General features: G+C 42.1%; 1 protein-coding gene across 1 annotated transcript; it reads right to left on the bottom strand.

Annotated features, from left to right (window-relative positions):
* Positions 1-397: 397 nt before the first annotated feature.
* ddx31 (DEAD (Asp-Glu-Ala-Asp) box polypeptide 31) lies at positions 398-15,450 on the bottom strand. Its single transcript, XM_028456447.1, has 21 exons — positions 15,187-15,450; positions 12,829-12,943; positions 12,667-12,759; positions 12,472-12,593; positions 11,474-11,549; positions 11,340-11,383; positions 11,204-11,274; positions 10,754-10,863; positions 10,641-10,682; positions 8,600-8,664; positions 8,413-8,532; positions 8,226-8,332; positions 7,939-8,141; positions 4,373-4,498; positions 4,236-4,295; positions 4,113-4,163; positions 3,892-4,031; positions 3,728-3,812; positions 3,544-3,655; positions 3,264-3,468; positions 398-774 (listed from the first exon to the last, which is right to left on the bottom strand). Exons 2-21 carry the CDS (start codon positions 12,937-12,939, stop codon positions 627-629), a joined length of 2,091 nt encoding a protein of 696 aa, XP_028312248.1. The 5' UTR covers positions 12,940-12,943; positions 15,187-15,450; the 3' UTR covers positions 398-626.
* Positions 15,451-16,524: the final 1,074 nt, after the last annotated feature.

The raw sequence follows: 16,524 nt of genomic DNA, 5'->3' as shown, positions 1-16,524 counted from the left end.
TTACATTCAAAATGTAATTTTTTACCTCCGCCAAGCGCAGAGCGGAAAGTTATGTTTTACCCTGCTTTCGTCTGTCTGTCTGTTAGCAAGATAACTTTAATGGTTATGAACTGATTTGAATGACATTTTCAGGAAATGTAATGGCACAAGAAACAGGTGATTACATTTTGGTGATGTTCTAGATTACCAAAAATGAGAAAATACCAAAAAATAGGAAAATAGAAGCTGTGCTCTTTTAAGTGCGGTGGCTTATGGGTAATGTAGTAGTGGTAGGGAAGTGCATTGTGCGTATGTCCCGCCCGGTACTCGTGTTGTACTTTCTTTGTGAAAACAAATGCAATTTTTACACATTTCACTTTAATAAATGTAATTATTTCACAATAAACCATTTCTGTGCAACAACTTCAGTGTGTCCGTTACAAGATGGGATTAATTACATTTACACGTGCACACGTACTCACGGTTTATAAAAAGAGATGTTCAGGGACAGTTGGACAGAATTCATTCATAAAAGAACAACATATTCTTTCACAATAAAGGTTTAAAGCTGTGGTTTTAACACGTTTGATTAAAGTTCAGACGTACCACAAACGCCACAATGCATCACAGCCACACAGAGATGCTTTTTACATTGACACACTCTGCTGACCATCATCATCTTCACTCCTCCCCTTCTGCTTTTTCTTCCTCCTCTTCCTGGTTTGGTCTCCTCCCTGCAGCCCATTGGACACTTCCAACCGCAGAAGACCCGCCACCCTCTGACCCGGACCAATCCTGAGGAGCGAAGAAAGCACCCAAATTATTGTTCTCTTTGACACTTTGATCGTAGCCCCGCCCCGTCAATCTCTGACCCTGCTCAGCCAGCGCCGCTACGTGCTAAGCTAATCAAACATGTGGACAAGTGGCTACAAGCTAAGCTAAACAAACATGTGGACTGGTGGCTACATACTAAGCTAACCAAACACGTGGACTGGTGGCTACGTGCTAAGCTAACCGAACATATGGACTGGTGGCTACGTGCTAAGCTCACCAAACATGTGGACTGGTGGCTACATGCTAAGCTAACCAAACTGTCAGTGCCCAATCTTTTCATGGGCCTGATCTTTTCAACTCATGCGTGAAACAGGTCTCCATCCAGTCGGTCTATTTTACAGCAGTTTGTGTACTATTTAAAAGGTTGAAACCATGCTATTTAAAAATAATTAGAAATGTATGTTTTGAGTGAATTACAATGTATTTTGGTTTTTATTTTATTTTCTGTTTGTTTTTTGATTGTCAATGTTGTGTATTGTGTTTTGATCCATTTTTGTATATATCGTCTTGCGTTGGCGTTTCCTTTTTTCTTGTGGACTGGTGTCTGTATGGAGTTCCTTCAGAGGAAGAAGAACAATTGCCAAGTGTAACATGTGAAACATAAAGATTCAGCTGCATGTTGATGTGCCTACATATTTGTACACTTAGGAACAGACCTAATCTGCATATGTCTGTGACAAAGAACAGGAATATTTATGATCCTCACCCGGTGACAAACAAAATAATAACGGTTCAAATTGATCAAACTGAGAACAAGTGTTTAGATAAACATGCTGTGTGAGAGTTGAGATTAGGGGTGGGCTATATGGGAAAAAAATTCATAAACATTTTTTTCTTTGTAAAAATCACGATTTTATCATAATTTTTTCATTGAGATAATTTAGACTATTTTTAAGTTATTTACCAGTAAAACAAACCAATTCACCCACTTAAAATTATCACCCTAAACGGAAAAAAGGAATAAAAAGATAATTTACAGTAAGTCAGGGTACTTTTCCAACATTTTCTGTAAGCAAATTATCAAACTGGTTCCAAGCACAATTAACATCAAACGAAAAGGCTGACAAATTATTTTAGTCACAGTCTTTTTACTTTGTCTAACAAAAGTAGTGTAGCATTAGCATTAGCAACACTTGATACATAACAAGGCAGCAAATCAGTCTTGTGATTTTGATTTGTTTTTGAGGTAACACAATCATGTTAATAAAATCCTACTTTAGGCAGTGTTTTGAACCCCTCATTTCCCACAGTTTGGACAATCATATCCTTTACAAGATAAAACATTACTGCTTTGATTACATTTGGCTTCAGTGATATAAACCAATATTCATATCTCAATATTTTACCTCAAAATGGCAATAAACAACATAAACTTGATTTATTATGTTCAATATAGTTTTACAAGAAAAACAATGGGTCATGAAAAAAGCCACAAAGACCCTTTCATTAATCACTAGTAGCACAATATCAACATTTTGTGCCACTTTTGACCTTTACCTTCAATAAGGCTGAAATGTGTTATTAAGTTATGTAGTGTTGCTTCTTTCAGGGCAGCTCTGAGTTGCTGAAAGTATTTTTTCAGTAAATCACATTAAGAACATGGTCCCTTTAAGAAAATCAGCCTGGAGGGGTCCCGTAGAGCTGTGTAAACAGAGAACTGTGATCTGCTGCGCAGCAACTCACAGCGAGTTAGTTACAGAAAAGAATTACACGCACCGTTTCCTCGAACGTCTCTCAGTGCTTCCAACACTCAGACCTGATGGTGTTTTTACAGACATCAGCACCAAGCCTCTGAGAGGCAGCCGCTAACACAGAGGAAGTAGAACAATTTCTCACACTCTGTGTGTCGGTGCACTGGGAGGGTGGGGGAAAGAGTGTTAGCGGAGCGTACTTCTGTACTGATTGAGCGCCGATTAATTATTTGGTGTGTCTCGTGCTAATATAATCCTGACAAGCAAATAGTGTGATTTGGCAGATATAAAAAAAAAACTTTGGATGTGCTGTGTCTGGGCACACAAGACTAAAGGCACAGACAAGGCACCGCGCGGGATGAAATGTGCACTACAGACAGTTCTATGATCTCTGATTTGGCAGATCGTCGTCATGTTTTAATCTTTCACGATCTAATATTGTCAGATCGCACACAGGTGAGACATTCAGTTGTAGAAGGTGATCATAAATAGCAGTAAACATGTAAACAACCTGTGAATGAAAGACGTGTGTGCGCTTGTGTTTGTTTGTTTTAACACTCCCTGTCACAGCGTGGCCCCTGAACGCACCATTACACACCTGGCCTGCACCCAAAGGATTGTGGGAAACTGAAGAGGGACACACACCTGTAATGATGTCTCAGCTGACCGCAAGTGTGTGTCGGTGTGGGAGAGAACGAGTCTGGACAAGCCTGACAAGACGCACGAACACACACACACACACACACACAAAGCACTCACCTTTGATCGCCAGCTTTATGTTTCCTGGTTTGCTTCCTGTTTTGGTTCCCAATCTGGTTCCTTGTCTGATTCCCAGTCAGGCCGGAGGGAGCGTCCCGGAGGCCAAAGCTCTTCGCAGTGTGTCCGAGATGCAGCGAGCGGATGTGGAAGGCGTGTTTGAGGTGGGCGGGGTAAGTTGTGTACGAACGCAGGAAGGATTGCAGCGCTAAGACATCAGAGTGACATCACAGGTCAGCCAATGAATATGCAACTCTCACAGAGACACGGGAAGTGTCCGTACCTTTCTTGGCGGCCTGAAGTGAGCGAGCGTCTGAGTGAACAAAGTTTTCGAACTCGGTCTGAAGAACCGTCGCTCGCTCACGAACCTCCTGCTGCAGAGCTTTAGAGGAGGTCTGAGAGAGAGTCCTTCATCATCCTTCTTTATCATCCTCAGATATATACGCGCGCATGTGTGTGAGACTCACGGTGCTGTGGTACTTGCCCCGCCCCTTGTAGGTGTTGTCTAACATCAAACAGGCCAAAACGTCCTGAAGCTTCATCTCTGATAGGCTGAAACACACACAAACACATGTGGACTATGAAGATTGAGTGAATGCTGATTGGCTGAGACGGCTGTCAGTCAGCACACCTAATGTTGTGATTGGCCAGCTCCGTGATGAAGGCAGTCTCAGCAGGAGTGAGGAAGAGGAGGCTGCTTCCTTGCTCTCCGATGCGAGCGGTACGTCCAACACGGTGAACGTACTCGGCCGCCGTGGTTGGAGGAGTGTACTGTGGACACGCCCACTCTGTCAGCTGATGTCTAAATACTGCAATTTGATTGGCTGAATATTAGACAGTGTTAGATCTCACCTGAATGCTCCAGGTGACCTGAGGAAGGTCCAACCCTCGGGCGGCTACGTCCTGAAACACAACCACACACTGATCAGATACACAGACTGTGTGCGCGCACACGTGTTCATAATGCACACTGACCGTACACAGAAGAACGCCACACGGAGACGCCGAAAACTGCTGAAAGACCTCGGAGCGCTCCTGATGGACAAAAAAACACAGCCGTCAAAAACCAACCCTCAAAGGAGGAGGAGCAAATGGGCAGTGGGTAAAGTCACCTCCTGCTTCATGTTTCCATGGAGACGCAGGAGGTCAATGGAAAGCACCGAGGAGAGCAGAGAGTGAAGAAACTCCACGGCCTCACAGCTTGAGATGAACACCATCAATTTGTGATCCTTAGAAAACTGAAAGGTTACAAATCATTAGAAACAAGTTTTTACTAAACCACATCATCATCAACACTATTGATACTTTTTTTTCAGTAACCTGAAGTAGATGGCACCAAGATTTACACACACCAGTACAGTAGGTATGCACCCATTCAAGTTGGTTGCAACACACCATTAGCCAAGAAAAAAAAAAAAACATCATCATCAACTTGTGTTGCCATGCGTGGCTTCTTCACATTCACCTGTGGTGTTTAAGGCCTTTCTCTGAGTTTTATGAGGTTTCTGTTGATATCATTGTGTCGACCAGCATGGAGTTTTGCTCTCCGCGAACTTTGGATCTTAGAACATCTTAAACCTTAGTCTTCTTCTACCAGTATGATGGGTTCCTTCTTGTAATACTTCTTTTAATAAAAATGACGTGATATGGTGTTTGATTGACATGGCCGACCCAGCGCAGCAGGAAAATCTTCATTGCTCATTTCGTCCTCCCAGATTTTGCAAAGTAACAATTGTAGATTGCTGGTGTGGAAAGCACCTGGACTCCTGGGATTGATATGTGACAATACAGGAGGATGCTGAGGACACCCTTACCTTTGTACCAATACTGAGATGTCTGTTTTTCCAGACACGTTTGGTCAGGCGGTTAAACGTGGTGGAGGCTTTACATAGTCTTATTTCTTTATCAATGGTGATGTTCTTCACAAGAGCGGAGCCAAGATATGTAAACTTGTCAACATCCCCGAGCTCAGTGTCTTTTATAGTGAAATGATGGATATCATTAGACTGTGGCTTAGTCACTGTTTTCTTCAGACTTAGTCAGTCCAAACTTATCACAGGAGTCAGCAAAGCAGTTCAACAGATCTTGAAGCTGTTCAGGAGATGATGCACCCAGGGCAGCATCATCTGCGTATAGGAGTTTTGTAACTATGATCTTTTGAGTGTGAGTCCGAGCTTTGAAGTGTGTAAGGTTGAAGTTACAATCATCCCGTAATCATAGGGACGGCCCTGTATGTGTGTCGAGGTTACAGTAAATTGTCTTGAAAACATATGAGAAATATAGGCCGAACAAAGTTGGTGCAAGCACACAAACTTATTTGGCATCTCTGTGTTTAGGAAAATTATCAGATAGTTTGCCATCAAAAAGTACTCTCGCTTTCATGCTATCATGGAATGATTGAATCAGTGTAAGCAGAGTTGGTGGACAGCCATTCTTTGCTAGTTATTGGAGGCATTCTGGAGAAGGATTCTTGCATGAACTTTACCTATTACACTGAGTAACAATATGTCACGGTCGTTGTTGCAGTCCCCACGTTCAACTTTATTCTTCAATAGTGTAGCAATTTCAGCATCTTTGAAATCTTGAGGCACCATATTTGAAAACCAGCGAGTACTTATGAGACAATGGAGGTGATCAACTAGAGGTTCTATTCCAGCTTTTAGTAGTTCTGCAAGAATCTCATCACTTCTAGCCACTTTCCCTGGGTGCAAGCTGTTGATGATATTGATGATGTCTGCAGAGTCTGGAGGGTCAGCATTCCCGTTTCTTAATTGACCGTGGTAAGGGCGTTGCTGTAATCTCATGGATGAGACAACAAGGCTGTGTGCATTGTCAATCCCTCAGCGTGAGAGCTTTGTATCTACGATAGCAGTTTTCCTGAGATCAGTGTTGCTAGGATCAAGATCGTGTGTCATGTTCATTCCAGTCATCATCGTTTTTACATTCCAGGTTGAGAGGTTCATCTTTGTTTTCTGAGGTGATATTTCGGCATTTCCATCAGAGCACCCACTCTGAGGGACTGTTGGTGAACTGGAGCACCTCATTGGCCAGGGGCTGTCTGGCTTAAGCAGGCAGTAGCTACCAAAGGGTTGAAAAACACATCCCCATGACACACAGCCACAGCTTTCCTCTGTGGGGTCAGTGTGATGGCAGACAGATATTCAGTGAAAATGCCGCCAAGACTAGTAAAAGCTTCCTTGGGTGGTCCTTTTACTTATCAAGGGCTTCGCTTGCCTGGAGGCAACTGTAGTCAGAGGAGAGGCACAGCCAGTAAGTCTGCAGATACAAAGAGGTGCAGGGACTGCCAAAAGCAATAGTAAAGTCTATCACAGTTGCTCCATTTTGGTAGCTGGCCGTTGACTATGCTAAGTTCATCTGCCTTTGGGATGTCTACCCACCTGTAGTTATGTTTTCTGATCCATCCCACAAGGCAGCAGGTTGGTAGATGGACACAAGACCCATGGTGCATGTGCCCTTGGAGACAGGAGTTGTGTTTATCCTGTCAGGGTGTCTTATCCACCCTCCTGCTCCCAAAAAGGGCCAGTGGGTGTGCCAGTTTAGTCGCCAGCAATTTCAACATAAACAACATCATCATCAACTACATCTAAAGGAAGTTTAAAGATAAGGATGTCCCAATCCGATCACATGATCGGCAGGTGTGTTCTAAAGCAGTGATTCTCAACTGGTGGGTCGGGACCCAAAAGTGAGTCGCAGACCTGTACTGGGTGGATCGTGGACAGCTGGTCAAAAATTAACAAATGCTTAAGTCTCTCATGTTGGACTTGTCTTTTATTATAAAATAACCTTGTAGAATGCATGTTGCAAGTAAAAATATATAGATTTATGTTTTAAAAAATATTATACAAATATGTGTGTTTTCAACAGCTATTTTTGAAAAACAAAATTTAATTGGTTGAATTCTAAAAAGAGAAAAAAAGAAAAATGGGTCGTGATTTAATGACTGTGGAAAAATGTGGGTCCCAGGGTGAAACCAGATGAGAACCCCTGTTCTAAATCAACCTCTAGCTGCAGATCTCACACACTTTATTTATTAGGCAGCTAATACTTCACATGCTCTGCACCTGCAATGCCGCCAAAATTAAGTTGTCATACTTTTCATCAAGAAAAACATACATTTCAATGTGTGAAACTAAATGAGGAGAGTAAGCATTAAGAGTGCAGTTCCTAAAAGCACATTACTGGCTTTACTTTACAGCATTGTGGGTATTTTCTTATTTGTTAACATGCCTGTTGGGTATTTTAAGATAAGGCACAATTCATTTTTATATTAGACATTTTTATTTAATATTATTTAATCTTGTACTAAAGTCTAAAGTGGATTTTCTTTTAATTTATTGCTTGATTGATCAAGCTACATCACAGAAGTGCTCAGTTTATGGCTGAATGTTAAAATAAGGTGAATAAAATAAATAAGGGTCATCCTGGAACTTTTTTTCTTTTACTCTTCTTTATTTTTTTAATGTATCATAGAAGTATCGGATCGGGACTCGGTATTGGCCAATTCTCAAAATCAAAGAACTCGGGGGCAAAAAACCTGATCAGGACATCCCTATTTAAAGAAATACATAATTTCAATCAAAGTTCAAGAACAGAAGAAACAGTTGCCTAATATCTTCTGACTCGGTCCCTTGAGGTCATCCACCTCTGAGGTCCTCACCTTACACTTGTCCAGTATAAAGGCAGCCAGACAAACCAGTCGGACTTTACTGGGAACCACAACCACAAACTGTTGAAGAGACACTGGCACTGCAAAGCTCTCTGATTGGCTGGAGGGGTCGGAGCTATGGGAGGAGGGGGCGAGGCCAGATACGTGAATGCTGATTGGGTCATTCAAACAAACATCTGCCAATCGGGTCACACCTGAAACATAGCGGTGGAGTCACATGACCCGCCAGGTTACTGCTCTGTGTGCATATGAGTGTGAGTGTGTGTGTGTGTGTGTACCGTGTGTGAGTGTAGCTGACAATAAAACGTTCTGTCGCGTTGGTCCGGTCGAGTTCAAACTGTTTAAAATGAGCGTCAAGTCCTTCTCAAAGCCAAGGTCCAAGATCCTACACACACACAAACACAGTGAACACACACACAGTAAATATACAGTATACACAAACACAGTGAACACACACACACTCACCTGTCAGCCTCGTCGAGCACTAACCAACGCACTGCGCTGAATGCGATGCTCAGGGTGTGTTTGATATGATCCACCAGACGTCCTGGCGTCGAAACCAGGATGTTGATTCCTTTACGGAGCCTGAAAACAAAAGCTAATCAGTTATTGATTGATCACCATCATTGATCAGTGAGTGATCAGGGCTCACCGAGCTTTCTCTGACTTCCTCTTCTCTCCTCCCATCAGCACACCTGGAACAATCCACGTGAAGGGCTACACACACACACACACACACACACACACACACACACACAAGTAAGAGGCCTCATTTATAAAAGTGTGCCTAGGAAAAATCACTTTAGCTGGCGTACACTAAAAACCAGAAAGTGCACACGCAATATTTTTTTACGACTTATAAACAAGGGCGAATGTTTGTCCCACGCCTGTTTCCATTCTTAAATCCCAAACTCGAAAGTTGTCGCATGTGAGGAAACACCTTACCCCGCCCACGAGGTGTCTGTAAAAGGTCAAGTGAACGCCCTTAATGAATATTCACTAATACAAATTTCACAGTGGACCGAGGGGGAAAACCAGCGAATAAAACAAATATAACTCAAAGCGAAGTGGAGGTATTAATTGTTGAGGTGGACACACGCAAGAGAGCATAATTTGGTGATAGTGCGCATTACGAATGCCAGAAAGGCAGATCACGTTGCCTCAGAGCGTCAGACTGTGACTGAGGTGAAAAAGAAATGGTCAGACATAGAAGCAGAGAAGAAAATATGTATCACTCTCCATAGGAAAAGCGCATGTTCAAAATGGCGCACCGGTGCTGAGCCTGACAGACAAAAAGCTGGAGAATAATTGGGGAACCCCTCAGTGTTGAAACGGAGGTGGAGGGGACACAGATGGACTATATGCGCCAGAAGCATCAGATTAAATTGTATTTCCTTGTTTGAAATAATACAAATGAACAGGTAGTAAAACAACTTTGAAACTATACGTAATTCACAATATTTAATTTCAACTAAAACCATCAGTCCCAGAGAGTTTACTGGTTGGTGGTGCTGAAGTAAATGAGGCCAGGGGCCGCCTTCCCGTAGCACCTCATCCTCACAGGAGGTCCTGCCAATATGTCTCGCTGGTCTCTAAAAATCATCTCCTGCCAGAGTCTCCCATGTGCCATGTCCTCCAGCAGTGTCAGATAAGCCACTGTGTGTCTTTACGCATTAAGGGGTTGTTCTCCCGTCTGGACTTAAGAACTTTTTTGCACGCCTATAGTTACGCACTTCTCTCCTATACGTATTCTCCGGTCCAGGCAGCTGACACGCTCAGAGTGTCCTGCTTTAATACAGAGAGATGTTTGCAGTGAAACACAACTATTGGCTTCCATAATACGCAGTTTTAAATATAAATAGTTTACAGCGACTTGAGTTGAGCCTCATTAAAATATGTGTGGGAACAGTTTGTGGTCCTTCCTCATCTGCATATGACAGCTTGTTTCACTCTGTAGTGGATTAAACTGTGACTTTACGTTGGACATAGAGATTCAACTATTTTCATACTGTGACCAACATGGACAGAAGTCTGCGTCTGTCAAAGTTTTAATTAATCGCGCAGCAGCACCTGAGTGATCACAGCTGCTGCCGCATGAGTCCGTGTGGCTTTAAATGCAAGTAAGTCCACATTTGTAGTGCAATATAATGTTTCACCTTATCGGGGCGCTGCACTTATTCCAGGGTTAAAAGCGCATAAGAGAAAAAAGACTTACGTACACCGGAGAATGCTCGTAAAACCAGATTTGAATGGGAACACCCACATTTCAGGGCTGCTCCACCCACAGTGCGTAACGGATGAAGGCCATAGTGACTGACTTAAGTACAGGGGGAGAATAGCACACAGCCAAAAACAGTGCCGCTGCGCTGATTTTTGGACTTGCGCACAAGGGGGAATAGAGACCCAAGTGCATTCCTTTTTATAACAGCTACAGGTGTTGCAGCCAATTGATCATCAGTTGTGCGCAATGATCATGTGATTTTAATTATAATCATTATTAATATTATAAAACTGTATTTGTAGGTGCATGCACGTCACTCACTCCCTGGGGCATCAGTATAATTTTTTCCTCCGTTTTTTTCAAATACATCCTTCATATATGCTATGTATTGAGATTGAGAAATGTGCAATGTTTAAATATTTCACACCAATGTATGAAAAAAGCCAGCATGGTCACCCCCCTGGTGAGTTACCTTGAGGAGCTTCTGGAAGGTGTTGAAGGTCTGCAGGGCGAGCTAGAGAACAGAAATGTGTCAGACCAAATGCACCCTCACGCACAGGCTGCTGAGGAGGAAAACAAACGCACCTCTCTAGTGGGGACGATGACGAGCGCCAACGGACCGTCACCCCTGCTCACCTTCGGCTGGAGCCCCTGCAAATTCTGCACCACGGGAAGAGCGTAGCACAGCGTCTTACCTGCAGGAAGACAGATGACATCACTGAAGTGTCACTATGTGTGTGTGTTTGTGTGTGTGTGTGCCTGCGCACTCTGGACTCGTTCATGCAGCTGTTCCAGAGCACACTGTGGTTGTTAGTGGGTCTGTCGGTCCATGTGGTGGCAGTGATGCTTTACCTACTAGACCGATTCAGGTAAACACAACAACTCCCACCCATCCCATCAGAAAGCGAGTTATATACAAACTCTGAGTATGTACGGGCTCAAATAAGGGAAACTCTGAGTTTCTGATTCTAGAAAGTGAGGTAAGTTATACTCTGAGTATGTTACCGAGTCTGAGAATGAGTGTGTGTGTGTTACCTGATCCAGTCTGAGATCGAACCATGGCGTCTTTTCCTGAGAGCAGAGCAGGAACAGTCTGCTTCTGAACACTAACACACATCAGATTTCATTATTACAAGTGTTGTGTGTGTGTGTGTTTGTGTGTGTGTGTCACCTGGTCAGTGTGGAAATATTCAGGACTTTGTTCAGAGTTGCCACCTATTGGAAAGAAATAACAGCACAAAGTGTTTAGTAGCTGTTACCAGGTGAGTGGATGAGTGAGTTATCAGGTGAGTGAACATGTGTTACCAGGTGAGGATGCAAGTCGAGCTCTGAGAAGGAATCCGACGTAAAGATCTTCTCCTTCAGCTGAGAGACGACTGGCCTGAAACGTTGTGACATCATCAGGGGTGTTTGATACCAGCTGGTGATCATGTTAACTGGTGACTGAGTCTGAGTATAAGCGTCTGCGCTCAGGAGTCAATCATCAGTTAACATGGACACTAGTTTGAGCAGAACAGCAGTGAAGCTTTCTATACTGGTTATTACTAGTTTAATCCCACAGACTCTCCAGACTCAGATTTAGCTCTTCCCTCTGTAACTAGCTCCTCCCCCCCATCATCCTCAGGGCTGTGAGCTGAGCCCCCTCCTGTTCACCTGCTAACATATGACTGCCCCCCCAGCACCCAGGCTGTCATACTGTGGAGTTTGATGATGTCACCGCTTTGGTTCTTACTGGTTTTTATACTGGTCTTTCCTGGTAAATAGAGCATTATGGTGTGTTCTATGGAGCAGTGATGGTGTGTGTGAGTACTAGGAGTGTGACAACCAATTTTTTTTAATTTTTTTTTTTTAAAAAAACCTTTTCTGCTTATTCACCTAAATGTGCAGGTACGTCTTCACAGAGATTTTATCACTGTTTGTTGAAGGAACCAATATATTGTTTACTGGAATATTACACTATACTGGTGTCACTGGTAAGAAAAACCCAATTTTTTGTTTACAGAAAGAACTATTGGAGATACTTATTCATTTACATTGGTATGTTGACACTTATTTACAGAAATGTTGCACTAAAATAGTGTCACTGTTCATAGGACACTTTTTCAATTTATTGCCTTTCAGAGATATAGAATAAAACTTGTTTTTTTCACTTAATCTTTTTTTTCTTATGTCAGATTATTGTAGATTGATTTCTGACCAATATATTGATAATCGCAGTATCGTCATATCGTGAGATAATGGTTATTGTGAGCTTTGTACCGCGTATCGTGAGGTAGCCAGAGGTTCCCACCCCTAGTGTGTACCTGCTGATGTCGGGGATCTCAGGGTTGTTCTTGAACAGAGAGGACGTCTTCACCGCGCAGTGTTTTGGCTCCTTCTTCTCCTCCTTCTTCTTCTTCTTCGTCTGTGGTGGAGTTTGATCAGCCTAATAACAGAATTACACACTTTCTCTGTGATGGTCTTTCTGTGTGTGTCTGTGAGTGCGAGGCGGGACCTACCAGGATGTCAGGGGGAGGAGTCTGTTCCAGGCTCTCTCTCTGATTGGAGCATTTCCCTTGCTCATCTGAGCTGAAGCTCCTCCTCTTCTTCTTCTGCAACCAATCAAATGATGATGGTGATGTATGATGATGATGATGATGGAGACAACGAGGAAGGCTCACCTCGTTCCATCGTTGCTGAGATGACGGACGTTTCCTCTTTGAGGTCAGTGATGTAATGTCGTCACTGCAGATGTTTACAAACAACTGCTCGTCCACTGATGATGACATCATCACACTGTGTGAGGAATAAAGACATGCTGTTAAGAGTCAGACTGGTTATCGTGTTATCCTGTGACACACCAAGCGCACTGGTGCAGACGCTTCAAGCCATCTTTAAAGAAGTGGGGCATGCGAGTGTAGCAAGCCTGAGGAGACGGCCAGCACATAATCACCGGCTACCCCCAATACAGTAGGAGTGTGATGATATCTCTATACGGCGATATATCGCCATCGTTTTTCGCATGATCAATTATCGATATGCTTGTGCTAAGTATCGATTTTTTGTATTCGTTTTTTCCAAGCCTGTTCTGCTTTTTTTTATTGAAAAATTTTTTTAGTGAGAAATTTCATCATTGTTTGTTGAAGGAACCAATATTTTGTTTACTGGAATATTGCTCTATACTAGTGTCACTGGTAAGAAAGACCCTATTTTTCGTATACAGAAAGCACTATTAGAGATACTTGTTTGTTTACATTGGTATGTTGACACTTATTTACAGAAATGTTGCACTATATAGTGTCACTGTTCATAGGACAATTTTTCAATTTATTGTCTTTCAGAGATATAATATAAAAATTGTATTTTTTCACTTACTTTTTTCTTCTGCTTGTTATGTCATAAATTATCGTAGATGATGTCTGACCAATATCAGAATCAGAATCAGAATCAGAATCAACTTTATTGGCCAGGGGTGAATGAATACACACGAGGAATTTCTTTTGGTGACCTGTGCTCTCTCAGGTAGTATAACATTAAATAATAACAATCAACTAGAATAAAGAAAAATAAATAAAATAAAGAAAAAGAAAAAGAAAAAAGAAGTATAAACATAAATATAAGAGTAGTTAGACTAATATGTGCAAACTAAATAAAAATAACAAGATAATAATAATAGTAATAATAATAATAATAATGAATAAAATAAGAATACAGTAATAATAATAATGAGATAATAGTGCAGTAGTGCATTGATGAGTAGTGCAAATAGGTGAACATTTAAATGAAAATATTATGTCCATGAACATTCACAGTGACAGGTTGTTCCAGGGTTGATATGTTTAGTTCCAGGTTATATCACAGTAACAGAAACAGAGACCGACACTCTTTGACTGTTTAGTGTTGATCAGAGTGACAGCCTGAGGGAAGAAACTGTTTTTATGGCAGGAAGTTTTGGCGTACAGTGATCTGTAGCGTCTGCCTGAGGGGAGGAGTTTAAACAGATTGTGTGCAGGGTGTGAGGGGTCTGCAGTGATGCTACCTGCCCGTTTCCTGACCCTGGACAGGTATAAGTCTTGGATGGAGGGCAGATCAACACCAATGATCTTTTCTGCAGTGCTGACTATCCTTTGTAGTCTGTGTCTGTCTAGTTTGGTTGTAGATCCAAACCAGACAGTGATGGAGGTGCACAGAACAGACTGAATGATGGAGGTGTAGAACATTATCAGCAGCTCCTGGGGCAGGTTGAACTTCCTCAGCTGACGCAGGAAGTACATCCTCTGCTGTGCCTTTTTCCTGGTTGTGTCTATGTGGGAGGTCCACTTCAGGTCCTGTGAGATTGTGGATCCCAGGAACCTGAAGGAGTCCACGGTAGCCACTTTGCTATTCAGAATGGTAAGGGGGGTGAGTGGGGGGGGATTTCTCCTGAAGTCCACTGTCATCTCCACAGTCTTGAGTGGGTTCAGTTCCAGGTGGTTCTGACTGCACCAGAGAGCCAGCTGTTCCACCTCCCATCTGAAGGCAGACTCGTCCCCATCCCTGATGAGACCGATGATGGTGGTGTCGTCTGCAAACTTCAGGAGTTTCACAGAGGGGTCCCCTGAGGTGCATTATCAATATATTGATAATCGCAGTATCGTCATATCGTGAGCTTTGTATCGCGTATTGTATTGTATCGTGAGGTACGCAGAGGTTCCCACCCCTACTATACAGCCCACCCTCAGAAACTGGACTTTTATTATTTAGGACCAGAGATGAGGGCATGACACTGAGTTGACCATCTGATGATATAGGAAGAAGAAGAAGAAGACACACCAAGCACTCAGAGCAGCTGCTGTTAGAGTCGGACTGGTCATTATGTTATCCTGTGATTGGTTTCAGATTAATGTAAACACAGTGACGACATTAACTCATCACCAGTTTTAATGTTACACCAACAAATCCTGCCTCCTGATGACCCCTGACCTTTCACTTTTTATAAAGTTCATGTGCTTCACTCTCGGTAGTCAGACTCACGTGATCAGCACCGAACGGTAACTCACCTGGTCACGTGTCCAAATCTCCGGTCGGTCCTCACCTCTCCGGTGATGTGACGTCACGCGGAAGGTAAAGTTAAAATACTCGCTTTGTGAACGGAGTTTGGTGCTCGAGACGCCGCGTGAGCACACAGCGCGAGCCTGACGGAGCCCGCAACCTGTAAACACCTTTCAAAATAAAAGATGATCTGAGAAAATAAGAGTAAAGCACGTGGTAAATAAATAAAACATAGAGCACGTGAACACCACGGCAAACGGAAAGCTTTTCCTCGTACGTCACACATTAAGCTCCGCCTCTTAAAAGAACATGGGCCACATTACGAACGTTCATGTCAGCATTAAATAAAGACCAATATGAGCTTTAATAGAAAATAACAAAGGCGCGCTTGTTGTGTGTTTATTTTCTTGTATTTTAGTTTAGTTGTATTTTAGTTGTCCTTTAGTGTATTTTTTCTGTCATTTCTTGAGTAAATTGCTGCATTTGACACACACGCACACGCACACACACGCACACCCACACGCACACACACACACACACACACACACACACACACACACACACACACACACACACACACACACACACACACACACACACACACTTAAAGGTCATGAAAACCAAAACTTTACCGCCACCAATGAGCTCATATTTTCATCAACAGTCGTTGGTTGTTCTGTTGTTGTTTTGCGTGTCAGAATTAGTCGATTTTGTTGTGCCTTTGTGTTTTTTTGTGTTTTATTTGATCAGATTTCCTATGGAAGCCCGTTTCCACCACTAAAAAAAAAAAGTCATAATTATGAGAAAGAAAGTCATAATTATGAGAAAGAAAGTCATAATTATGAGATAGAAAATCATAATTATGAGATAGAAAGTCATAATTACGAGAAAGAAAGTCATAATTATGAGATAGAAAGTCATAATTATGAGAAAGAAAGTCATAATTATGAGATAGAAAATCATAATTATGAGATAGAAAGTCATAATTACGAGAAAGAAAGTCATAATTATGAGATAGAAAGTCATAATTATGAGAAAGAAAGTCATAATTATGAGATAGAAAGTCATAATTATGAGTTAGTAAAGTCATAATTATGAGATAGAAAGTCATAATTATGAGATAGAAAGTCATAATTACGAGAAAGAAAGTCATAATTATGAGATAGAAAGTCATAATTATGAGTTAGTAAAGTCATAATTATGAGATACTTTAACACATTTACAGCAGCTTGTTCATGTGGTGAGTTGCTGACACTGAGAGATGGCTGATAAGACTATCGAAGACTACTTTAGACGCGGATTTTCAAATGATGAAATACTTTGTTTGCTTGCAAATTCACATGGAA

This window comes from Gouania willdenowi, chromosome 9 (assembly GCF_900634775.1).
Source record: "Gouania willdenowi chromosome 9, fGouWil2.1, whole genome shotgun sequence".
Classification (NCBI taxonomy): domain Eukaryota; kingdom Metazoa; phylum Chordata; class Actinopteri; order Blenniiformes; family Gobiesocidae; genus Gouania; species Gouania willdenowi.
This window is presented reverse-complemented; position numbering and strand designations above follow the sequence as displayed.

Excerpts from the sequence above, each read along its gene's own strand:
- ddx31 (XM_028456447.1), bottom strand. The coding sequence starts at position 12,939 with ATGATGTCATCATCAGTGGACGAGCAGTTGTTTGTAAACATCTGCAGT. Across the intron at positions 10,683-10,753 it reads TCATCGTCCCCACTAGAGAG|CTCGCCCTGCAGACCTTCAA; the intron begins GTGCGTTTGTTT and ends TCTGTTCTCTAG. Across the intron at positions 775-3,263 it reads CATAAAGCTGGCGATCAAAG|GATTGGTCCGGGTCAGAGGG; the intron begins GTGAGTGCTTTG and ends TTCGCTCCTCAG.